This window comes from Talpa occidentalis, unplaced genomic scaffold (assembly GCF_014898055.3).
Source record: "Talpa occidentalis isolate TD23 unplaced genomic scaffold, MPIMG_talOcc4v2.1 talOcc4.2, whole genome shotgun sequence".
In the NCBI taxonomy this organism is placed as follows: domain Eukaryota; kingdom Metazoa; phylum Chordata; class Mammalia; order Eulipotyphla; family Talpidae; genus Talpa; species Talpa occidentalis.
The window spans coordinates 142,121,832-142,148,514 of NW_023602073.1; the positions used below are offsets into that span (position 1 = coordinate 142,121,832).

A 26,683-nucleotide genomic window follows, 5' to 3' on the forward strand; every position below is an offset into this window, starting at 1 on the left:
CCCTGACGTGGCTGATCGTCTTCATTCTTATAGTAGCTCCCAGGTAAACAGGAGAGAGTTATCCCCCTGAGAAAAATGAGGCTGGACAGGTGAAGTGACTGACCCAAGGTCACACAGCTGCTGAGTGCCACAGAAGGACCCGAATGCAACCATTCCAATGCGAAGTTCCATTCTCCCCCAACGGCACCCCTTCCTTTTATGCTCTCCCCTCACCCGTGTGCCAGCCACTAAACTCTTCTGCTAATAAACGTGAAGTAAAGGTTCTGAGCTGGACAGGTCTCCCTCAGAGGGAGAGCACAACGCCCCCACCCTAAGCGTGTGAGAGCGCGCACGTGTGTGTGTGTGTGTGTGAGAGAGAGTGCACGCGCATGTCTGCTAATAAATCAGCAGGTAGCAAATGAATGAGAGAAGGCCTCTTGCCAAAGACTGTCCTGAAGGGCTGTTGCCTGCAGCACAGAGATCACTGAACCCTGAATACAGGGATGAAGAGGAACCCCATCCCTCCAAGCATGGCCCTGCAGATTGCAGATCTTTGGGTTTAGATAAATCATCCACATAATATTTTTTCAGGTATTTGAAAATATCATTTCTTTAATATTCTGGCTTACATGTATGGTTGAACATCTTTTACTGATTCTTTCACAGGTCATGTGGCAATCCTCTTTAAGCTGATGTGCATATTAAGAAAAAAGATCCATATGGTTCAAATTCTCTTGCAATAATGTTACTTAAGTGTTTTCTCTAAGCCATATGTGATAGCTTCACAGAAGCCTTCTGAAATGTTCTTATAAAACTCTGTCTTTTATCTTGAAAACAGGAAGTCACAATTGCCAAGGGCAATCAAGCTCACCCCCTCCTGCTGAGTGTATTTAACCTTGGCAGGAGGCAGCAACGACCCTGCATCACTTTGGTACCACATGATCAGGCGGCTCTTACACAGAACTGATCGGTAACGGAAGGCCTGTGGCGATAATTGCACACTGTCCACACAGAGGGCCAGCTGGGAGAAGCAAGGACCCTCTAGATCACAGCTGACATCAAAGAGCCAGGCAGGATTAGAACATCCCTCCCGATTTGTATCGCCAGCAATGTAAATCGACAAATATTCTGAAATTCTATGGAATCAAAACCTGTTCTTTTCACAAAGGAAAAAAATTCAAAATTCAACTTGATGCTTTGCTCATTTACATCTTCAGGACTAGTTAAACCCGGCAGCTTCTGATGTGGGCTCCCACAGGCTCTGAGGTCAGAGTGAAGGGGAATCTGTCACTCACTGGTCATAATGTCGGGGCTGTCCTATAACAATAAGACTGAGAATTTTCACTCACCCTCAGTTTCTTCCTCTGGGCTAGGGTGCGAGCAAGCCTGGTACTGTAAGACAACCCGCAGAAGGCATTTAGGGAGGTGCCTGGCATGTATTAAGCCCCATTCATGTCTGCTTGTCATAAAAATGAAAGCCCTCAGTTTATCAGCCTCACTGGCAGGGTAGGTGGCCCCTCCAAAATGTCAGGACCCCATCACAGAGCCCTCCATGATGGCTTGCACACAGGGGCACTTAAAATTTTGTTTCAAAATACCAGAATTCAGCGAAAGAGCAGGAATTATTAACAAAGACTCTTTAATTGAAAACCTCCTCAAATTTGAGATTGCGTGTTTCTAGTTGACTTTTTTGCACCATAAACTAAAAGCAATCGTCATTGTCTTCATCAACATCTAATGATCATCATTTGCTCTGAACAAGTCCCCACTCTTTGTGGGTGTACAATACACGCCTCTGCTGCCAGGTGACCACTTTCCTTGGCCACATCTCAGTCACCAAGGCATTTTCGCTTTACAGCAAAACATCAAGTGTCACTCTGCCTACAGGTTTGCAGAGTACGTGATTTGTCCCTCCGACCACTGGATGCCCCACTGCCAGACCGCCAAGCTTCGTAGATGGCCTGTGGTCTCTCCCCTGTGGCTTGAAAGAGCCACTGGTCTTCTACTGGCCATCCGTTGCCCAGGCAGCTCCCCTGCCGTCCCTAAGAACCAGATCTCAAAGGAACTGGGGACACTGGTCTTAGGCAGAAGGGACGCCAGCCCATGAGGCTACAGCAGTGGTCTAGCTCTGCATGATCACCTGCAAGGTGAAAACCGCCTTAGCTCTCACCTCTCCAGAGTTTCTGTGACTGGTGACGGTAAGCACAGTAAAGAGGAAAGAGGAAGGAAAAGTGGGGCGAACATAAGCTAGAGAGAGGGGTGAAGTTGAGCTGTGGACAACCAGAAAGGACACAGGAGCTTGCTTTGATGGTCCCACTCTGAATTTGACTTTCCTGGCCTGGTCGTGGGTCTGGGCCTGGCACTGATGAACATCTTCCAAGGTAGGTGAGCAAAAACCTCACTAGTCTGTAGCCAAGGATTCCTTCGTCCCGGGCAAGTTCTGACATGTAATCCTCCAGAAATAGCTCTAAATGCTTCACAAGACTCTACACACCCATGTATGTGACACTTAGTCTAAAGTTGACACCAAGGTCAAACGATTAAATTGTTTTCAGACCCTAAAACACAAAAGAAAAAAAAAATCTAACTGTCCCTTTGAGGGTTGAGTTCACAGATACACCAGAGCTTGGACCTTACCTACAAATGACACAACCTGTGCCAGCCAGAGTCTGGAGAACACAAACAGAGGAGAGGAGCTACTCAGGCAAGGCACCTACCAACAGAAACTCAAAACTCCAATTACCTGAGGAAAAGCTTCTTCACACATCTTCACGTACGAGCTATCCTGTAACTGCCCAATGAGTGCAGTCAAGTCCATTCTTTGCCCTTAACCCACTCCTTAGTCAATAAAATTTAACTTCTCCATTTCCAGCTCTGTTCCCTGAAATCTATACAACCTCACCCCCTTCCTTAACGAGAGAGGCAGATTTGAGTTTTTCTCCGATCTCCTTGTCAGTCGATTTGCAACAAACCCCTTTCTTGTCTCAGAACCTGGCATCATAGTAATTGGCTGCTATGCATACTGGGCAGTGAGCTTACTGCACAGTGACATATTCTCTCCTCAATGTCACATTGTCCTTGACAGCAAATCACCCCAATACTTTGAACTGTGTACTGAGTTCTTGTGTGTGTTATTTAAAAGGTCCATCTATTTAACCATCAACAACAAAGAGAATATCATTTCTTTTATTTGGAACAGTGTCTGTCAGTGTCACCAACCGTGATAATTTATAGGGTCCCTACCAGGCAAGGCATTTGACAAACATCCTCACTATAGCCCAATACCCATTTATAGACAAAGAAACCAAGTCTTAGAAAGCCTAAAGGAGAAGCCCAAAGCCAGAGAGCAGTGGACACTGGCAGACTGGGGTCAGGGCCTGTCAGAGCTATACTCCTAGCTACCTTCTCTTGTTGGAAGCATCCAGTGGTTGCAGTCGGTGCTCCTGGCAGTCACCCTGAGGCATAAGCACAGAGCCTGCTCTGGGAGAAGGAGCCCTGGGTGCCTCCAAGCACCGCCAGTGAAGGGCCTGGTGAGTAATGCCAGGAACCACCAGCCCGAATTTTCAGGCTGAGTCTATCCAGTTACAGAAAATGTCAGCTAGACTTCCATGAGCCTGGTTGCTCTTCAGGGAAATCGGTCCATTTGTCCCTTTAGGATTGCCCCCTTGGTCTAAGTCCCCCTTACATGTGTTTCTAGTGCTTCAAGGAAAGAACATCTGGTGATGAGCCAAATTCCTGGTCAGCAGCATGAAGACTTGGCTGCCTGGCTCATTCTGGGAAGCTGTCAGGACACTAGGAGAGAATTGGCACATGCACCCCAAAACCTGTACCTCGAATCAGCAAATCCTGGCTGCCTTTCAGGGGGTGCGGGAGAAGAGAGACGGTCTAAAAAAAAATCACAAAAAAGAAAAAGAACAGTGATATCCTCCAAGCTAATCAATGCCAACCATCAGTAATGTTAACAGAACGGGAAGGCCGGGAGCTGTGGCGAGCACCGACGACTGACTTTGCAAACAAAACCCAAGTGCTCCAGTTCCAGGTTCCTCTGCCCACCAGGCCTGTCCAGCTCCTCACAGAGACGCCGCTGTCCTTCTTTCTAGGGTCATGGGTGACATCCAGGCTGTCACCAGCAGAAGCTTCACTATCTCTTCACATGGAGCATAGAAAGGGACCACACAGTCGGAGGCCAGAGGCCGGCGCACAGGCTGGCCCCCAGATGCGGCCTTTCCCGTCCAGCAGGCTGCCTCAGAAGCCAAGCAGACATGTCAGGCTGTCCTGGGCTCACTCATTTCCACAACTTTGCTTTGCCCATCTGTCTCACAAAAGGGCTGGATCATTTTATCACTTAACAGGGCTCCTCAAACTTTTCCCCAAAGTTTACCTCTCACCGAAGAAAATAAACCGTCCCTAGAAGCCTGGAGCATGACAATTTATTACAATCTGTTTCACCTGAAAACTTGCATTTTCAGTGTTTGTTTTAAAGTAAAAAATAACATTTTAGGTGACTGAAGACATTTGGGATGTGGCTTGTCTGCCCTGTGCCTACACCGTCCCGGCTATGCCATGCTCCCCAGGTCCTGAGAACCCCAGTTTGAGGAGGCCCAGGAGTTGCTGGGGTGCCAGACACTCTGGGACAATGTCACCCAAATGTCATCAGTGGCAGCTCTGAGCCATGAATGTCAGTGACTCACCACCTCACCACCCCGGGTTGAGGTTCTGTGGGGACTACAGATGTCAAGTCTCCCCGAGGCAGAGGCCAGCATGTCCGGGACACGGGAGACTCTGCACAATCCAGTCACCAGCCCGAGAACAGGGCGTCTGTGCCGCTGCTGGATTCCTCCCACTGTTCGGGCAGCTCAGAAGCATTTTGCAGGGAGACTATAGTCTCATTCCACCACCACGCAGGTAGAGCAGGGGCATCTGTGTCTGTAAGTGGTTTATCTACAAGCCTGGGAGGCCGATACCAGCTCTGACATCCTCGGTCACCAGCCCAGCTCCCCCTCTCCTCCACGGTGCAGCCGCCATCCACACAGAATCCAGGCCCTGTCCAGGGGACCAGCTCCACAGGCTCCTCCATTGGTGATGAGAAAGTGTGGCCAAAGGGACGTCAGCTCAAGATCCAGCTGGGGGTGCTGTCATTTTCACTTTAGTTTCAGCCTCACTCTCAGAGGACTCTAGGGGCCACAGAAAGCAAAGATGACGCCCCCTTTTCTGATCTTCACAGTATAATGCAGGCATCTGGCATTTCCAGGCCCCACGGCCTGGTCGGCTACATAAGTTAAGAGGCACGAGTGACCTATTTGAAGAAATATGTCTCAATTCAAAGGTAGTTTTGTTTTGTTTTGTTTTTGTCTAAAGCTCATGTACTTGTGTTCCTTCAGGAGTGGACAGGAAGTAGAGCTGCTGCTTCCTTGCAGTGAATAACCTTGCTTTGCTGAAAGGCTAGTAATGACTCTTTCTTTTTTTTTTTTTTCTTCTGTTAAGCAACACATCACCAGCCAAGGAAAGGCCCATATGTACAAGTAGCTCAAGCACTTGAAGAAGCACTTTCTTTCAAGGCCACTCTACAGGGACAGGACCCCACAAAAGAAGCGCGTCCCTCTCAGTGATGTCACAACTCCCATCTAGCCTCTTCTTCACTCAGAATCTAAGCAAAAGCCCAAGATGGCAATACAGTCAGCCCCTGGGGATGATTCAGCAGAATCTTAGATTTATTGAGAACCAGGTCACAAAGGCAAAGTCGGCGAAGGCCACTTTCAAGGCCAAACACATGGGGAAGTTACCTCTCCCATGTCCATAGTCCCTGCCTGTCCGCTCAGAGAACCCGCATCAGCCCCCCACTAAGCATAATCCTGGCTTGGCTGTCACTTGCTTCCCAAGAACTCTCTGGAGGGAAAATCTCTGAGCAGGTATTTACATTCATCTGTGAATGGAACATACAAGATGTTGGTTTGAGCCCAGAGAAGGATGCTCACAATCATCCCCTGTTCCCACTGGGGTGGTCCAGGGCCCCTCCCTGCACTTCTTGCCACTGAGGCTCAAGTTAATTGCTGAGACTTGAGTTAATTGCTCTGACTCAAGAACATGTGGCTGTGTGAGCAGAACAGCTCTGCACCACAGCTCCTCGTGTGCCTTTTCGTCATGAGCAGGCACTGAGGTTGGTGAAGACTGGCTTTGAATGTGAGAGCCTGGGAAGTGCCACCCTGTTCCTGGGACGTGCCTCCAATGCAGGGAAGGAGGCGACCTCTCAGCACATGAAGGCCTCTTCTTTGCTGACCAGCCAGGCTGGAGCCATTCCCACCTCCACATGCTCACAACCCTGTTGGTGCCATCCTTTCCAGTCTACACATGCACTTCATGCTCATCTTCACCCAGAATTAGCCTCTCTGATTAATGACAGCAGCTCTCTGTGGCCAACAAAATGGCCAGAATCAGGGGCTGCACTAGACAGGTTACCCTGAGCTCTGACAGGTGGCCTTGCAGCCCCATCCCCCAGCCCTTGCCATGGCTCATTTCCCCCACTACACACAGACAGCCAGTAAAAGCAGTCTCCACTGCATTTCTCACGTTGCACACATTTATTGAGCACCTACTATGTGCTTGTCTCATAGTAGATGCTTGAGATACAAAGAAGAGTGAATCACTGTGCCCTGCCCTTGAGAAGCCTACCTTCCAGGCTATGAACCAGAGCTCAGTTTTGCTCTGCAAACTGTGCTCTTAAAAAAGTTCATAATTGGGGCCTCCCTGGTGGCACAAGGGGTTAAGTCTCAGCACTAGGAAGATATCCATAGCCATTGCAGCACAAGTTCGATCCCCGGCCAGGATGCTGACCCACACAGTGCAGCAGACATCTCTTGTCTTGCCCGCTGCTCCCCTCAGCAGTGTATTTCAGTCAATCCGCCTGTTCTGCTCCCCATTCTGTCTCTGGTGAATCTTCTCACCCCCTGCACCTCTGGCCTACATCCCAGTTTTTGTATGCATAAACAAATAAATATTTTAAAAAGTTTTTAAAAATTCATAATTGTTTGAGAAATCTGCTGAGAAAATGACATCACAGACATTAACTCCTCATTGGTCAAAGACTTTGAAACTAGTATGTGAAGAGGAGAATCTTTTATTCATAATTAATCTTAAAATTAATTCTTAAAATTCAAAATTAATTTTAAACATTTGAACTGGGGTACACTTTAAACTTGAGTCTGGTTCTCAGCAGGCCCATAGCCCATGGCCTGGGTCATCTGAGGAGGCTTCTAAGTGATTTGCTTCCCTATGTTGGCACTTTTACCCCGCGTGACACTGGGCAGTTTAAATAAATTAAGGTGCTGTCTCCATGGCTCCTGTGGCAGGATTCCTGCCACTGCACAGACGGGGCCTATGGTGGGACCCTCACGTGCATCCTGGAGACCATCATTGTGTGCCTTTGTGTTCAGGCGAAGAAACTATACCACAGTGTTTTCTCCTTCACTTACATGATTTTTGGATTTCCTGACCTAACACATTCAAAGTAGGGTGGAGAAAAAGGCAAATTAGCCATTTCTTAAGAATACAAATAATTCCGACTGCTTGCAAAATGTAGGGCCACTCATTAGCAGTGGTGGAATTGGCCCGGTTGTCACAGTCATGAAAGGTCAAAGCTGAAAGGAACCCTGCAATCTTAGAATGAAATGTAGAACCTGAGAAGGTTCTTAGAAGGGGCTTAGAACTTTCTTGTCGGGGACCCTCATTTCACAGCCTAGAATCTGAAGGCCAAAGTGGAGTGGCAGGTGCAGATGGTCACGCCTGAGTCTTTAGAAATCTGTAAATTGATTAAAGCCAGCATTTGCCCTCCTCTGCGCATAGATGGCATCAACATATCTTTAGGTCAAGACACTTAGGAAACTGGAAGATCTAAGCCTAGAGATAAAACCCAGGACCACCCACCCTCAATTCCATCAAGAATTATTTGACATCAATTATTCACTGTTCCTACTTATACTCTAAACTCAAACTTGTAGTTGATGGAATACTTCTCTGGCAGAGTAAAATCTGGAAGAGATTACTTCCTGGGTTTAAATGCTCACTTTTATCATCTAATAAACTTTGTTTAACTGTTACTGTGATTTTTATTCCAATTACCAATACAATAAGGCGGGAATACCCACGGGCCTTCTCATGGAGGCTGACATGTGGACAGCAGTGTGGACAGGGATATTATGAAGTCAGTGCTCATGTGCTCTTTGGACTTAGGGAACAACCTAGTGGTCGGGGTGACCCTGATGAGGACGGGGACGCAGGGCAGGGCCTCAGGCAGCATGCTGGTGTTGGCTGAAAACGGCCAGAGGTCTGTGAAACTCTACACTGAACTTGAGTTGAAGTTATGGTTTAATTGTTCACCTCCCCCCACCCAAAATGAACAAGCTTCATGAACTAAAATATAATATAAAGAAAATATGTGTCCTAAGCGAAGCTTTAATGTCAGTACTATGGTCTAGTTTTTGGGCTCCGTGGCTTAAGACTAGGTTTTTTTTAATCATGACTATTAAAAATACATGACTCGACTGAGAGCTAAAATTTCCCTAGTAAAAGCAGATTAACTTCCTTTGAGTCCCTTGGCTGCTTGGAAACAGATTTGGGTCCTAGTCCAACTCCCACTGCCTGGCTCTGTGATACTGGATCACCCCAGATTTTCACAGAGAAAAGCTGAAACAATCTCAGGAAAAGAAGTCAGCAGAGAAACTAAATAACAGGATTTCAATGTGTGAACCTTGTGACATCTCTTCCCTGGGGGCAAAACAAAGGGAGATGGGTTTACATTCCCAACAGGAGGGATTTTATATTTAAATACAAAGAAACTTTCTAACTAAAGATATGTGACAAGCTACCCAAAGAGGAAGCCAAAACTTTGCCTCAGAGATGCATTTTTGCTGACTCCTATCATTTTTTGAATCCTTAGAGTATTCCTATTTGGCCAAGTGACCAGTCACAGAATCACTCAAGTCCTGCAGGCCTCCAGGATGCCTGGATGGTCTCCCTCTTCTCATACAGCTTCCTGTGTGAGGGTCTCCACCTGGTCTTGGTCTGGGGCCACCATCTTATCAGCACCTCCTGGGCTTCCCCACCCTGGCTGTGCTATAACAAATCTGTTTATTTTTCAAAGAATTTATGATTATGTTTTATATTGAATTGTTTTCCAAAAAAATCACATGTTGAATTCCTACCTCCAGTTACCTCAGAATGTGAGGTATTTGAAATTTGGAACTTTTAAATGAGGCCATTAGGGAAGGCACTAATCTAGCATGACTGGAGCCCTTATAGATAGAGAAAAATTTGAACACACAGTGAGAAACAATCATGTGCCCACAGAGAGAGAAGACCCTGTAAGAGAAGACACAGTAAGAAGATGGCCTGCAATCCACCACCCCTTTAGGAGAAACCAACTGCGCCAATACCTGGATCTTAGACTTTCAGTTTCCAGAGCTATGAGAAAACTAATTTCTATTATTTAAGTCACCCAGACTATGGATTTTTTTTTTTGCTATGGCAGCCAGAGCAGACTAATACAGACTACATGCATTACTTCTTGCTTACTTGTGTGTTGACTTTCCTTCCTACTGGATTATAATCTTGTCTATCTTATTCACCAACTTATTATCTCTAGCATCTACACCTGTGAATGAAATCAATAATTACTATTTTTAAGTAAAGACAATGAAGTCTAGACAGATCTTAGCCAGCAAAATGGGGCCTCTGAAACTTGAACTAAAGCTACTGTTTTGAGGAAAGTAAAAGAATAGATTTTCCTCTGGTTTCAAATAAAACACTGGAAGAAGGTGAGATGTTATCAGTTAAAGCACTAAAGTGAAGTCCCTAAGTGCCAATACTAGTATCAGCTTTTGGAGGATAAATTCTTTCTGATAAAGATAGGGGGAATGAAAATAGGTGGAATTAAGAATACTTCTTTGACAGGGTTATCATATATTAACCATTCCTCAGAGCAAGCTTAGCATACTTTCCAGACCTCATAAAAAAAGGTATCACTGCATCTTGATACTTGAAACTCACGATAGTTTCTCATTATGGTTAACAACATAATGTAGTTTTTTTTTTTTTTTTCTGGAGTACTTCAACCAAATCTATGCATTCTGGATATTCATTTTTTGTTCTGTTTTTAAGTTCTATTTAATATGTTGCAAATGGTTTCAGCTAGCAATTTATTCCACTAGTTTTTTATATCATATGACAAATATAGTATTGCTTACAGCATTTTAGCGACAAGGGATCCTGCAGAAAGAGGTTAAATGATCTCACCAATAATGAGTTGGAGTGCATGAGTCTCTTGTCCTAGATTCCCAGGTTTTCTGAAACATGTGCTTGCTCAGTAGGACACATACACACACACACATGCATGCACACACACACACCCCGCATAGCATAAAAAGCAGTTACTTAAGAAAATAACTTATTCTATACTACTGTCATTCAGACAACTATCCAGAAGATTATAAAAATAAAATGCTTATTTAAAACACAAAATATAAGATTTAAATACAAAGCACGTGTGTTTGTGAATGGTTACATGGTGTCTTTGAGGTAGACAACCTCTGAAATAAACATCCTTTCCAATTTTGCAAATTTCCTAGGTGTACACCTTCCCAGCTATGTTATATCAGCGTCTTCCAAGTTTGAGTCTCGGTCCTCTACTCTCGTATCTCCCCATTCTTGCCCACTCAATGCTCTTTCTCTTCTTCGGCTCCCACTCTACAACATGATTCCCAAATTCCTGTCTAGCTCTTCCTTCTCTCTTCCAACTTGCAGTCACCTACAAGCATCTCCATTACAACAACCAAAGGTCCCCTCCAGTCCGATATTTGAACAAGACCGTATCACCTTTCTTGGAAAACCATTTTCCTTTTCTGTCCCTTTGTTTTTCCACCCCCTTTTCAGATAAAAGGAACTTTGAAAACTGCCAACACCTATCAAATCAGATTGGAGAAGCAGGTTATGGCCATTGGTTTCAACATACTCACCTTCCTCTCAACAGTGATACCAGATTAATGCATTTAAAAACATGGTCACTCCCATGAAACAGCTCCCTGCCATATTTGGGGTATCACCCAACCACACTCTTAAGCAACTGCATTCATTTTGCATTCTTTTTCAACATTAATTAAATATATTCAAGAAACATACAAGAAATGTCAACACTTCTCTCCAGAAAACATTAGGACCAGACAACATCAACATCCGAATGATAAACACACATAGACAAATATGGAGCAGAGATGGAGGCAGGCTCTCCGCCATCTTACAGGATACTTTGTTGGTGATGAGTGAGCAAGACTTGATGCAACATACCAGCCAATCAAAACCACTCTTTGGTGGCTCCCCTTCTTTTATGCCACCCAGAGGTGAGAGCCAGGAGTGCCCTTGGCAGGCCCAAACTGCCATCTCCACCACCATATTTGCCTGTTCACGGCACAAGAGCATCCCCAGATGCACACGCAGACACTTTCCACGGCAGAACATAAAAGAACAATGAGGAATGAGCGACACTGGCTGGCCACAGGTGCAGAGCAGACGCCCGACACGGTGGCATGTGGGTTAGTTTAGCGATGGGAACTAACGGAGGTTGTGAGCACATGTGTGTAACAGAAGCACAACCCTCTTGCGAGACGGTGCTTCAGTGAAGACACGAACTCAATGAGCAAATAGTACCTGTGACGGTTGCATTAAATGGTCCTGGACCCTTAATGGGAAAACCATGAATCTCGATCCATTCACCTCCTAAATTAGGAAAATGCAACTTGATAGTTAGAAATGAGGACTATTGGAGTTTCCACATTTCAGAGCATCCCTAAGGCATATTTATTTTTTCCAAAGGAAAAGGGTTTAATATAAAGACTCTAGGTTCATGTCATGATAAATGCTCAAAACTAAATATCCTTGTCTTACTAAAAGTTTACCTTTTGCATTTTTTCCTATTTAACCTATCTTGTTGCTTTTCTGTTACTGTCTCCTGCTTTTCCTGTCTGTGGTGACATTGACACATGTCCTCCCCCGCCAACCCCACCCCAGGATCTTAGCAAACTGATTCCCGTACAAGCCAGGATGACAACTGCTAAACTGTTTAATATTCCCTTTATCTTTCAAACAATCTAAGTGCTATCTGGGACCTTATTCTCCCTCCCACCCCCGCCCCCACCCTGCCAACCCCTAGTGCGCTGTCACTCTCCTACAGATGCTGAACTGGTCTTTTCAAGGATTTGTTCTGACCACAGCAGTGGCTGGGCCCTTGGGCTGAATGGATGGTGCAGATTTTTGGTCTTTTGCTTATGGCTTCCCCTAATGGAAAATGAAGGACAACATGCTGCTAACCTACATGAAATTACTTTAAACAAAGAGATAGTTCTCGCCTTGCTCGACAAATCTTGTTCGGGAGCTCTGTAATAATTCTAATGGGCACTGACCTGAAGAAGCAGGAGGGGTGTTTCTCACATTCTGTGTAACAAAGCACAGCCCCATGCCAGGTCAGACTTACCGGGCGGGCTCTCAGCTCTGTAAACGGGTCGGCTCACTCCACTGTGGTTTTCTGCGGTGACCAGCACAAAGTACACTACCCCCGGCTCTGGAACACATGGTTGACATCAAACCACCCCGAGAAGGACAGTGTGACTCACTGACTGTCCCCCTTATACCAGTGCTAGCCAATTATAAAAATCTGAGTTAAGTGACAAGTCTATAACTTTCTCTCTATTTTAAAAATCAAAATCGGTAACCTCCCCATGCAACTCAAATGCACCTGACCAAAAAGCCACAAGATTTGTCTAGTACAAAGCACATGGCACATGGTAGAAACCTGGATTCACTAGCAGTCAATAAAAATGCTTATAAGCTTTTTAGTGTGAAATTGATGTAGGCCACACAAATACACTATCCGCAAAGTGGGGGCTTAACCTACAGTGTGAGCAACTACAAATATTATTTTCCCAAGATGTTCCAAAACAAAAGCTTAAAAAAAAGAGAATGTCAATATAAATCATAAAACTGAGTACATAGGAAACCTTCGCTACAACAGATGAAGTTTTATGAAATTTCCTGTTCTGCAATCAAATGTTCTCCTTATGATGCCCTAAGTTGTCTTTGACTAGAGAAATAACTCCCGGGAATCTAGAAACAGTCCCTGGAATCTTGAAAATGTTAACCTTGAAATAATCAGGCTTCACTTTTGGACCAGTGACCAGGGGTCAAGGTGAATGTGTGGTCAAGGTCAACCGTGCTAGCCCTTTGACTGAGCTCCTCAAATTTTGGGGATGTGAAAGGAAACCAGGTGAGCACATCCTGAACTTGCTGCTTCCCAAAGCAGACCCCTGGTGTACTGGTTTTCCTCAAAGCGCACAGCCATCTGGTGCCAGGCCAGGGAAGGCGCCAGCACCCTGAGGAGATAGACATGCATTTCATGGCATGAGGGTGGGAGAGGTGAGAGTTAGTTTTGTCAGAGGCAAAAACAGTAATTCTCAAAACAAGGAGGAACTTCCAACTGGGGCCCGAGCACTCGGGACAGGGGTGGCTTCTGTTTGATGGTGGCAGGGCCTGGTGGCACTTAGGGGCTGGCACGACCTGCCAGACAAAATGGGGAGTGCACTGGGTTCAGACAATGCAGCATCATGCCTCGCCAGGCGCTCTCTCTCTTTATTCTGAGTTTATGCACGTTTCAAAGAATTTAGTCCACATGGCTGTGCTTCGGTCTCGGTTAGAGACACTAATTGTTTTTCAGGGAGTGTTGCGGCCCCTTTTCTGCATGTGTGTCTTCTCTGCAGCAATAGTAACAAGCAATTACAATGCTGCTCCTGCCTCCATCCCATGGGGTCTCTGCTGAACCCCACAACTGGGTTCTGTGGGGCCCCAGAGATAGGTAAGAGACTCAGTGTGTCTAGCTGGAATGATGAGGAAGGGAATCTGACCCCCTTTATCTCCTCTGCACACACTCTCTGCTCCATTACAATGAGGTAGGAGGCCCGGCATTGAGGGTGGGGGCAGAGGAGGAGAAGGGGTGATTTGCGGTGGCCCCGAGTAAGTGGAATGGGGGGAAGGAGGACCTGGTGTTCACAGGTGCTGACTTCTGCTACCTCCTTAGGATCTCGGATAAGGTTGGGCCAGGAGATGGTTGTAGAACAAATGGAGCTTCAGCCTACCGGGGTCAAAAAAAAAACCCAGAACAGTGGATCCACAGGAGGCAGCTCAAGTTCTCAGATTCAAGGCACCTGTACCTGCACTTCTGGAACAATACATGGGAAATTTACAACCCTCCAGACTTGGAACCAAACTGAACAGGTAGGCTGTGACTTCCATCTCTGACCCAGACGTGGCTCAGCGTGACCTGTCACACACACCTTCACAGGACACGGCCTGGCCACGCCCATCATAAAGTGGCTTACAGGTGAGAAATCTCAATGTTAGGCTCCTAAGTTGTTGAGCAGTCAAGTGTCAATGAGACAAAAAAGAATCCCTAGGTTTTCCAAACTTACATTCAGAAATGAAAAAAAACTGTTTCCTACATCAGTTTGGAGAGAGAACAGGGATCCCAGAGTTCAAACGCTGGAGGGAAAAGCCAGGGGCAAAACGAAGGCTAAGGAACGGGCTCACGGCCTTGACGACCTGCTCCAAGAAGCCACTTGTACCTGGGGTCTGAAGGTGTCGCTTCCACAAACAGCCGTCCTGAGAACAGGACTGAGCAGGTAGGTGTACAGTTAGCTCCGACTGGGGACAAGACCAGGGATCACTTACCCACGTCCTCAATAAGGAAGGAGAGTGTCTCCGCATTCACCTTGATGTATTTAAGGCTTTTCAGTGACTTCCCATAGGCAATGTTGTAATGCTCCACCGGTCTACTGGCAGCATCTTTGGGTGGGTCCCACGTGACTTTCAGGCCCATTTTAGTGGACAGCAGTTTCACATGCCTTGGCTTCAGTGGGTGGTCAGCTATGCAAACAGCGCAACCATCAACTTATGGGAATGGCAGATGGGGCAAAGGAATTTTTTTCCCCAATGTTCTTGGATATTGTTAGCTAAAGAGCAAATAACTTTTAATCTGTCTGTTCCTAATGAGTTTAAGTGCAGTCGTGTTTGGACATGGTTACAGTATGACAGTAAAACAAACACACCAAACCCACAGCTTTTATGTATTTTGGATAACTGTGGGTGGTAAATTTAAACCAAGAGTGAAACAAATCAAAATAAATTCTAGACATTCTCTGGCTTGATTATGGTGACTTGCTAGTACAAGAATAACCAATTAGTAATTTGACATATTCTCCAGAGGCATTTATGTATTAAATAAGCTCTGAGTGTGTCGCATGGTACAGCAGGATACCTCTGAGAAGAATAACATAAAACTCTGATGACCAGGAGACTACCCACTGGATCTAAAGGGAGGAAGTGATGCTTTTGTTTCCACAAAGAAACCAAACGAAGATCGTCAACAGTTTAAAAGGGAGGGACCCTCGGGTTTATCTGCATATAGCTAATTACCATGCTTCCATATTTTGTCCCAGAAGAAAAAAAAAACAGCTATTAAATGCACAGTTACATTTTCATCTTCAGTTATAAAGCTCCATAAAAGTGGTGTTGATTTTCCAATATGACCAAAATGAAACATAACATTTTGCCAAACAACATCTCTCTGTTTACGATGTAACATGGCCATATGACAGAACACAAATAGATGCTAAATACCAATCAACAATCACATTTGGGCAAACTTGCATCTGAAATGGATTATTCTAAGATGCAAGACAGTCCTAGGGGGAGGGGGAGGAAAATAACCCTTAAAAACCCTGAACCTTTAAACTTAACAACATTAAGAAAAGTGACTTTGAAATGTCAGAAAAGGAAAAAAAGGGAAGTGTTTTGTGATGACACACACATTGGTTAGTATGTGATTTTAATACCAAATGAAAATTCTGAACAGAATAGTATGGATGATTCTAACAAATACCACTTATTTCTTCCAAAATTGCACCACTGCCTCTGGAATAAAAAGATGACCAAAGGAGATAACTCCTGTGAATTGCTCAGAGAAAGCTGAGGAAGGAGAAACAGACAATGAAGATGATGATTTTCAAAGCAGTAGAAAAAGCATCTCCATTTTGGGGACAAAGCACAATACCAGACTATGGACATGGACCAAAACCTACAAAGCATCTCCCCACCCCCAACTCAGAAGTGAGGTCCCTGCAACTCCCCTGGGGGAAATCACAGCTGAGAAACTGAATGCCCCCTAGGAAATTTGGGGTCTCCAGTGGCTTCTGGGCATCGCCACCAGCAGTTGTGTATATCCCCCCAGGAGTCTCATTTACTCTCCTGCCTACAAGAAAACCTCTCAGGATTTTCTTTGCTGGAGGACTGGGGTTCCCTCCCTGGGTTTCCTTTATTTCTCCCAAGGATTCACGACAAAAACCTCTCCTGTCTCTGCTGAGTGTTGGACTAGCTTTTCCTAATGTCACCCTTACTTCCTGCAAGAGCAGAGGATGCCCAGGACTCTGACAGTCCACACCGACCAAAGGCACGTGGAAGCAAAGCGAGGTCCCCAAAACCTGCAGAGAAAAGCCGAGGGCTGGCAGCTGTCCCATGAGAGATGAAAAGCTAGATCAGGGCCTCTGTGGTGGCGCAGGGGTTAAAGTCTCAGCACTATGAAGCTATCTGCAGCCACTGCAGCATGAGTTTGATCTCCCAGCCAGGGAGCTACCCACAGCAGACCTCTCCTGACCCGTCTGCTGCTCCCCTCAGCAGTGTGTTTCAGTCAGTCCACCTGTTCTGCTCCCCACTCTGTCTCTGATGAATCCTCTCACCACCACTACCACCACCCTCTCCCTCCCCCACACCTCTGGCCTCCACCCCAGCTCTTTAATGCATAAATAAATAAATCTTTTTTTTTTTTTTTCAAAAAAAGAAAAGTTAGATCCTGGACAAAAAGGCTAAAATGTGAAATCCAAACACTATCACATTTTCTGTTGGGTACCAGTGACTCTAATCAGTACACAAGTACTTGGGCCTGAAAATGACTTACTTTCATTACTGCTGTATGAAAAGAAGGAGAGTTTCTAGATACACTCACAGCTCTTCCCTGCTGTGCCTTGGCGCATCCTTGGACACAACATCAAATCATTTCTAACTCAGAGAGAATCCACATTCAAGTGTCTGCATCGTCCAGCATGAGGAGAGATGCTCAAAACCTTCCAGAATTATCCAACAAGAATAGCAAAAAAAGAAGGGCAAGACCTCTGGGTTGCCGTAACTAATGAGCGTCATCACACACTGTTGACCCAGTCGGAGTCCCTGAGGAGTCCACGGTCTTTCCTGCCCAGGATCAAGTGCTATCCAGCCACCCTCCTCAACTCCATCCCTGCACTGGCATCCACGTGTTAAGGCCACAGGGCCCGACCCACTCTAGAGTATATAAAAGTGAAATGGACGGGAAAAGGGGGATTATTGAGAGTCCGCCATCTGCCACCCACTTCTCCAAGCCCATAAAGGTACCCAGCACCAGGCGCTCCTAACAGGCACAACCTGGGGCCCTTGTGGCTCCTCCACACCACAGCCGAGGGAAGCAAGGACTGGAACTCAGAGGTTAGAACTGCCCCGAGCCACCAGCTGCTGTGGGGTGGAGCCAAGCACAGACCCTACTTTGTCCACCTCCAGTCCAGGTAATCCCACAGCTCACAGAACCACGGAGTCTGTCGTCTGACCCTACTCGTAAATGATAATGACCCTGCCCACGGAAAATTAATTTAGGGAGCCACTATCACGCTGAACAATGGTGAGGCCTCCACAGTTGTGCTTATCACATCATCCCCTCTGCCTTATCCCAGCTCCCAAGATGTTCTCCTCAGGGAGAGGGGCGTGGCCGCCCCTACCTGCTGTCCCTCCACCTGTGCAGGTGTCCTCAACCCCTCCTCTCTGGAAGGAACAGATATTCCAGGGTTCTCAGGGACACTTGCATTCTTACAGCAAAAGCTTAGGCCAAAGAAATGACTTTCTAAGAGTGTAATTTCAGACCCCGGAAAGTTACCTAATGGGGTTGGTATTGAACACAACGCCCTGGGGGGAAGGGAGGGGATGCGGAAGTCATACCTTCAGGGCAGCCTTTGGGTCTATCCTGAATTTAAGGTTCTCCAAAGGCCTAAGCCAGCAAGCCCCCACCCACACCCACCCCCACCCTAATCCCAACGCACACAATTGGGTTGATTCAGCTCAATTTAGGGTAGGAGACAGTTGCTTTGCCTGGATTGCCATTGACTTTAGTATTTAAAATTGATGTTGTTATTGATATGTCCTGGGCACATCTTCCATGTTTCATTCAGAAAGAATGCTCACTGGGCAAGAGGAAATCTCTTTTGCGGATCCAGCTCCACCCCTGTCCCCTACCTCCCCGCATCTGAGTGCCACGTGAGTGCATCAAACTATCATCTGTCTGAACAACCACCATTCCAGAGCACTGCACATCAACCTGCCTGAGCTTGGATTACTTGACAGAAAGCTGGCTTTGGAGCTAGAAACCTGACAATCAGTTCTATTCCCCATCACCATCCCCTCGGCCTCACCACTCATTCCTTGGCTATTGAGGACATTAGATGAAGTTGGATCCAGGTTGTACAGACTGGGGAGCAGCCTCAGCATCCAGTGGCATAAAGATGAAATAGGACAATGTGCTCCTCATTTATTTTAAGTGGCCCCAGAACTAAGAGCCCACCAGCGCCTTTGGAGGTGAATGAAGCACACACTTTTGTAATAGTTTCCAGTAATTTCGTAGAGTGAACATGACACTGGAGATGGTCTTTGAAGTTATAGGTCCCAGAGAAAAAGAACTAGTCCAAAGTCTGCACCCCAAGGATCCTCTGGCCCGAGACAGGAACCCAGGTGCAAGCTCAGTCAAACCTGACAGGTGAGGCCCAGATGAACCGTTTTTCCATTCCCACAGGGTAAAACAGAGGAAAAGGACTGACGTACAGCCTTAAGGGATTTCAGGTCCAGTGAAAGAATTTCCTGTCTGTGGCCTTCTCCCCCTGCCCTGTTCAAGGCTGTCTGGGATGGCACCAGCTGGGAAGGATTCCAGACAGAAGGAGGCCAGGAAGAACCTGCGAGAACTCAGGCAACCTCACACCAAGACAAAGCAATTTCCAGAGTTCATTACAGCAAACCTCATCCAGATTCAAGAGTATTTTGCTAGGTGCCAAGTAGCAAAATGTCCATGCACAGATTGCGTCCCTGAGACCCCGGCTCTGTGGTGTCTGTCCCTGTGTTATAGGGCAGCCCCGATACAAAACAGGGTGCTTGACTGTGGGTCCTCACCCGCGCGCTTAAAAGGACTTATCAATGCTCTACTGCAGGCACACGCGAAAGGTTCATAAAAGGTTTATTTACAAGGGAAGGGCAAATGAGGAAATGTACAGCTCAGGGAGGAAAATGGGAGACAAAGTTTTAAATGCATCCTACCCGATCCGCCGATCTGGAATCCCAAATGGCACTCTGAGAGCTGGCTGCGAGCCAGGAGCCATGAAGCCAGGAGGCAAGCGAGAGAGCGAGAGAGCGAGCCCTCCAAGGCCCACGTGTCTGGTTTTATACCAAACCTGGCTGCTTAACCCCACCCTCAGGTTCCAGCCACCTTCCCTTTGGTGGTGATGGGATGTGTCTTTCCCAATGTCCTGATGTCTTTGGTCTGGAGTGGGGGTGGCGTCCACAAAGCCTGCATGGAATTAGCTCAGGACATCCTTTCTCCCTAACACCTGTACGTCATCAGCTTCTGCAGAGTGGCCTCTAGAGGTTCTGTGGGGCTGATGAACACCCTCAGGGACCCGGATCCAGAGCCAGGTCCACAGGGCCAGCCTGACCTGACCAACATCTGCAAGGCCTGTCCATGGTGGACGGGGACACAGCTCCTCTCTGCCCCTTCCCTGTCTTCCCACGCTGGCCTCTCTTTTGGCACCAGGTATTGACCACACTCACTTAAATGGGAGTCAGAGTAAAGTAAAAGACATGAAGGGATTTAAGCCCAGTGAGGTCCATCACGTCTCTCCACCCCAGAGGCCTCCAAGGACCGGGAGGGTCAAGCAAACAGCGAAGGCGTGTTAAGGACACTCTGCCTGAAGCCACAGTTTCATTCCAGGGACCCGTTACAAGCAGGGCTTCAGGCCCCATGTTGTCCAACATTCCGAGTTTTTCTTAGATGCTCAACCCATTTCTCTTGATAACTAACCTCTAATCACATGAGCCCAGCGGGCCTGGGAGACCCCACTTGGCTGGAGTTGTTGTGACTGGCGCTGGACCCTCGGTGCCACCTGGTCCTGAAGCTGTGCCGGAGGACCCTGGAATTACCTGCATCAGCCCCACTGTCACCAGACAAGAGAGCAGAGAAGAGGAGAGGCTGGGCATCCCAGAGCCAGCTCAGCCCTGCCCTTCCCCCTGAATAGCTCCTCAAACCAATGAGCTATGGGATTTACACAAGTTCAAGGTGGGTTTTTGCATTTGCATACCCTGATGGCTTCAAAGACAACAAATGAAGATCATCTGTGAAAGTCAAAAATAGCTTTTTAAAGCCAGCCCAGCAGCCAGGACGCTTGGTTATAAACAGCTGTCAGAGCAGACACACCCAAAGAAGTGAAGGCACCTACCAGTGGGGAGGGCTGCCCTTGCCAGCTGAGCCCAGCGTACCCCCACCCCAGCCTGGCAGTGGACGGGAGAGCAGGCTAAGAAGAAACACCCGAAGGAATGTTAAGGGCTTTGGAAATAAACAAGTCCCTCTAAGCCCCAAAAATGCAACAATTATTTTATAAGTACACCAAGGACTGCTCTTTAATGCAACAAAACCTTTATGTTTATGTAAGTCTCCCTACTTCATCTTTGCTTGAAATTCAGGTTTGACTTTCCACTGGAACCACAAATCCTTCCCAGACTCTGAAATGAAGAAAACACAGATCTCAGCGTGGCTATGAGTGTTTGAGCAGAGACCCAGTCGATAAGCCAGAAAAGGCTAGGAGGGACCAAAACTGGGGTGCGTGTGGCTCAGGAGGCGATCAATGTGCAGCCCAGCCTCAAGCCCAGGAGGCCCAGGATGGGTGGGCAAACTCAGCTGTTTTCCAGAAGACATCAGACCGCACAGGACTTCTTCAAATGTTGAGACAGTTGGCAACATGTGGGCAGAACACAGAAATGCCTGACTGAATTTTAAATAATTTCTCATCTGCATGCTCAGATTAGCTTTACCAAATAAGTCTGATTCCCCATCAAACATAAAAGGGAGGCCGCAGTAGATGGTTTTGTTGCTCTGACGGAAAACACACTAGTGAGATTTGCGAATGGCTGACTGACTCTTCCCCAGGGGAGGGCAGGGTTGGGGAGACACGGTCTGAGTTTGAAAAGAACAACCTGGCTCCTCTTCTGACATTTCACAATACACACAGGGTTCAATAAAGTGTTTTCCACACTTGCCTGGTTCTTCAGGGACAACTGCATAAAAAGCGAAACCCGTCATGCTTTCCAAGCTCCAAAATCAGACTCTAGGTCTTTGGAAACTTTAAGTTTAAAAATTCCTCCAAGGAGCAGAAAGAGCTTTGCAAACAGAACCTCTGACCTCCTCTGACCCCACCTCCGGGAAGGCCCACAGTACTGTCCCCACATCAGAGAGAAAACGGGGAGTGGGGGTGGAGGGTGGAGAGGGGCAGCCTTCTGGAGCCCTTGGGAGATCAAGGGCAGCCGCCTAACCCCCTACCCCCCCCACCCCCCACTGTCCTGCTGGTGCACTTGCCTCAAAACCCAATCACGTCCCGAGTCACGAGGACTCGCTGGATTCCAACCATAAAATGCCCCTTGGTGTTCACCTGGTGAGGTGCATGGAGTGAGAAGCTAGATGCCACAGGAGCCTGGCCATCCCTGCTGAGGCCAGAGTGCCCGTGACTCACGGCCCCTGGGCTGAGCGCGCTCCCCCTCCCTGCTACGGGGTCTCTGCGGACGGAGCCTGCCTTCCCAGCTGTTCTCTCCAGCCCCTGCACTTGCCAGTGTTTTGATAACAGCAAAGCATCACTTATTTGGACTAAAGGGCCAACTTCACAAGCGCACGTGCCAATGAGCATAAGGACACTAGTTGGTCACAGAACACAACTGTGAATCACACTTTTCTCCATCAGCCCAAAGAAGCCAAATGGTGAAGACACCCAGATCTCAAACTCCCAGCCACTGGCTCATCTGTGCGTTTATCTGAGTCCATTTCTGTCTCTCAGCCACCCTGATTCTCTCTGCATCAGCATCTCCATCTTGGACAAGTTTCAGGGGATCCTGGGTTAGGGAGAGAGTGATTGCTCTCCCCGGGGCTTCAGTAACTGCTCCATCTAGGGCTGTGCCTGCTGGTCACCCCGAGGCTGCCAGGGGCCCAGCCTGCATGTGGGAATGTCCCCAAAATAGAACCTCAATGTCCTGTGGGCAGCCCCTTCACTCCTTTGTCCCCCTTCTCCTCAGGACAGGCCCCCCCCCAATCTCCCAGCCAAAACCACCCCCATTCTAAATGCACCCACACCCCTGGGCTACTGGTAAACAAAGGTTTTCATTTCACAAATTCTTTCTCATTATCTCAAGAGTTAATGGCCCCTAGGACAAACTTTGCTAGAATGTTCCAGATTCTAGCTTGTCTATTTATTTGCATTTGGGGGGAACTGGGACGAAGGGAGAAAGACAGAATATTTGTTAATACACTTTACTCCATATAACTTCCGTCATCATCCTACCTTCCTCCTTCCCTTCCCCCGCCCCCAACTTGGTAAAAGCTACAAAGCAGAAGGACACAAAAGGGGAGAATAAAATGAAGCAACAAGAATTCTGTTTCAAAACAAACAGCAAGAGGCAAAACTCAGTCCAAATTGTCAAGTCTGACCCAAGGGATACTGTTAAAACGAATCTGCCTTCTCTCTCTAGATGTTTTCTGGGACGTTTTAAGTGGAATTATTATTAGTCCCATCCAAGTCAAGTTTCCCAACTAGTTTATAAAAGTTTAGCAGCTTGCGCTGAAATCAGAAACAGCCATGGTGGACTTGGAGGCGGGGAGTAGCTACCCAAGAGCTATTCTGGGCTCCTCCCTTGGCTTCTTGGGATGCTAGACATTCAGGACCTGCCCGTCTCCTTGCAGCTAGGGTTGGCCGCATGCACCCATGTCCAGCCGCGACCGTCCAAGGAAGCCGTCGCCTAAATGGACAAGGCCCTTCCTGGGTCAGAATCGGCCAAGTATGCTTTTGGTCCTTTGTGTCTTCCTCCTCCTCCCCAGAATGTCAACATGGCACCTGAAGAAGCAGCATCATCTTGGATGGCGATGGCCTAGCAGGGAAGGCAGCATGAAAAAGGGAAAGCTCCTGAGTCCCTGACAGGCTTGCTGCTCCCAAGTTTATTAGTGAGCAAGAGAAACAACTCGCTCACCTGTTTATCCGTCACTGCTGGTCAGGCATGGTCTTAGCAGCAGCCCGACCAACTGCCCCCAGCTTTATCATTTCTATATCTATAAAATCAAGTCACTTTTTCTCTACATTTCTAAATGAGACCTGCTTTTAATTTTAACTTCTCTTCATTTGTTGTTTGTAAGGGATCCACTCTGGGAATTTAATTTTGTCAATGCCAATGCTTTCCTTGTCAGTATGCCATGGACCTGAGTAAGGACATCTGTCCAGAAAATGATGCAGCCAGAAATTAAAGTCACCAGAACCAGCAGAGCTGGCAGAATATGATCATTAGGATGTAAGATTTTAGGGCTCTTAGTCATTTTATTCAGGAACGAGTGTAAGCAAAACTACTCTTCCCAAGGGGGGAAACAAAAAAATAAGATTTTTCTCCCAATCTGAAACACCAGCTTTCTAGAATGGCTGAGGGAAATGGAACTGGAGGGATTCCATAGATGTATTTATTTATAACAGCAATAAGAAAACGAGGGATTGTAAAGAGAAAATGCCCATGAACGTGAAGACAACACGGACACACGCTTGCTGTTGACCCCGCTGGAGACCAGCATTTCCCAGACTTTTGTGGGATCTCTTTACACATTCTTCAAATTCAATTCGTAACTAAGAAATAATTTCTTGAACAGTTACCATTGTTTGTTGGTGTAGCATGTAGCCGGCCTACCAGAAACTGCTTGACATGGCGGCCAGAGAAAACTCCCTGGAAATTCATTCTTTGTCCCCAAGTGTGAAAGTCATTGTGCAACTATGTAACCACGTGGGCATGACTATCTCTGAAATCACCACTCATATTACTCAGAAAGCTCCCTCAAGAATGCCCTTAGGGGCCTCCCCTGGTGGCTAGGTGGTTGAGCGCTGGGCTATGACGCTGCCTGCAGCCTCTGCAGCGCCGGTTCAATCCCCGTCCACTAGCGAGGGTCCCACATGGCGTGACAGACCTCTCCTGCCGCGCCCACTGCTCCCCTCAGCAGTGTATTTCAGTCAAAGTGCCTGTTCTGTTCCCCACTCTGGTGAATCCTCTCACCCCTAGCACCTATGGCCTTTACCCCAGCTCTTGCATGCATAAATGAATCTTTAAAAAAAAAAAAAAAAGAATGCCTTAGAAGCCAGGCCAAGCGTGTGGCGGAGACGCAGGTGTGAGACAGAGCACACGACACACACATGACCCAGCGCCAGCCACCACACGGACCCGAGGAAAACCGAGCCAAAGACAATCACTTAAAAAAATGATTTTTAATATTTAAATTTTGAAAAAATATGTCAGTAATCACTTAATGATTACGAATGGGCACAGGCAAATAATTACTAATAAGGAGAAAAAATGCATACACACCTAATGAAAAGCAAATAGGCTAAGTGTTAGAGTGGGTCCATTTGTGAGAAGGGAGAAAATAACAGGGAAGTAAAGAAGAAATGAGCAATTGTTGAATGTCAGCTATTTCATTTATTTCTCTGACAGACATTTACTGAGTAGCTGCTCTGTCAGACTCTGAGCTAGGCACTAGGGATCCAAAAGTGATTAAAAAGAGTTCCATGTTATCATAACTATTAGCTCTTGAATCTCCAAATAGTTCTGTGAATAGTGCTTTGGCACCCCCAGTTTTACAAATGAGGAAACTGAGTCTTAGAGAGTGAAGTGGTTTGCCAAGCATGTTCACACAGCTAGTAAGTGCCTGGGATCAAACCTAGACCTACCCCATGCCGAAGACCATGATATGTCTATACACTTGGCTGGCTCTGTTATAATTATAACTTAAAAAAAAAAAAACAAAAAAAAACAAATAAAAAAAAAAAAAAACAGTGATAAATGTGGGTCTGGAGAGAAATCAGAATCTAAGGTATAAAACTGAAAGTTATGGTGGAGCTGAATTCGTGGGACCCCCGAACCTGTTGCCTGCATGAACTCTCCAGAACGTCAAGAAGAGTCCACGTTGCCAGATCTGCATCTGTCGCTCCTTCACGCATCTTCCTCCCAACAGCTGACGTCCTCGGGAAGCACCTCCTCTCCTGTCTTCCTGGTTTCCCGGACACCCTGCTCCCTGGATTCTCTTCCACCACACTAACATCCTTTGCCACCTCCTCCCCTCTGTGTTTTGGAGCCCAGCCTGGGGCCTCCCCTTCTCTGCACCCTGCCCCACTGTCTTGTCACCCCAAGTAGCACATCTGGTCCCAAGACTGCAAACAGCATCCCTATGCTGCGGCTGCCAAGTTCATTACATTTCACCTCTGAGCTCCAGGGAGTCTGACCACCGACAAACACCCCCAGCAGAAAGCAAGAGACACGAGTGTCTGAGGCATTATTGGGGAGAAGACATTTTAAATCTGAAATAACCATGATAACAAGGACTCCCAGGAAACAAGGAAGCCAGAAGAGGAGAGATGGTCAGGAAGAAAGGACGTCCCTCAGAGTCAAGTCACGTGAAGCCTGAGAAGAGGCGATTTTTCTCCTCCCATGATTAGGTCAGCGTCCTGCCCCACTGAAGGTCCTCAAAGCACACAGGCCACCAAAGTTCCTCTCCGCAAATATGTAACCTAATTAGTTCTCTTTCCACAGCTACCCTCAAGGATCAGTAGAAGAATAAAAGGCAAGTCAGGCACTCAGCACTGACAAACTGAGGCACGAGTGGGAGAGGAGTCCAGAGGCCTGAGGGCACCAATTAAAATCCAATGGCAGGAGGGCAGCGTAACCCAGGCCTGAGCTCTCAGCTCAGGCAGGATCGGGCCCTGCATCCCCTTTTCCTCAATCTTGGAGCATATACTTCAAAATTGAGTTTTAAAAACTTGAGAGTTGAAAGGAAACAGGTAATCTGATCGGACTGCCCTTCAAGCTCCTCCAGCTGGGCACCTAGCCTGGCATTCCGAGGAGGCAGTGCCTCTGCTTAACGCCAACGCGGTTCCCCATCTTTGAATCAACACCTATGAACGTGCTACTCAGTCGGGTGACATGAAGTCACTAAGAAAGGCGTCCTGGGAACATGAGTGAGTTATTACTCAGACGTGGAAGACAATGGTTTCCAGACAGAAGCACCCGGGGCACATGCGCAGAGCATGGGCACGGTACACTAGCTATCAGCTGAGTGTTGCTCACAATAAACATGACCAAAGCTCAGAGAGGTGGGGAAAGGCGGTCTCGTCACGCCCGGATGGCCAGAGAACTAAGGGTGGTGTTGGGAGCGCTCAAGGGGGGCTCCGCTGGAGATTTCCCCACCTGCGCAAACAGCTGGAATTCTAAGGGG

The 26,683-nt window shown here is 47.1% G+C and overlaps 1 protein-coding gene across 1 annotated transcript in view; it reads right to left on the reverse strand.

The window, feature by feature from the left end:
* FNDC1 (fibronectin type III domain containing 1) overlaps window positions 1–26,683 on the reverse strand; it is an 80,147-nt gene that overhangs the window by 44,247 nt on the left and 9,217 nt on the right. The window contains exons 2-4 of the mRNA XM_037518793.2: window positions 14,743–14,937; window positions 12,497–12,583; window positions 11,674–11,742 (exon numbers count right to left, since the gene is read on the reverse strand). Of these exons, the coding sequence (XP_037374690.1) occupies window positions 11,674–11,742; window positions 12,497–12,583; window positions 14,743–14,937 (351 nt within the window). The remainder of the gene's footprint in view (window positions 1–11,673; window positions 11,743–12,496; window positions 12,584–14,742; window positions 14,938–26,683) is intronic.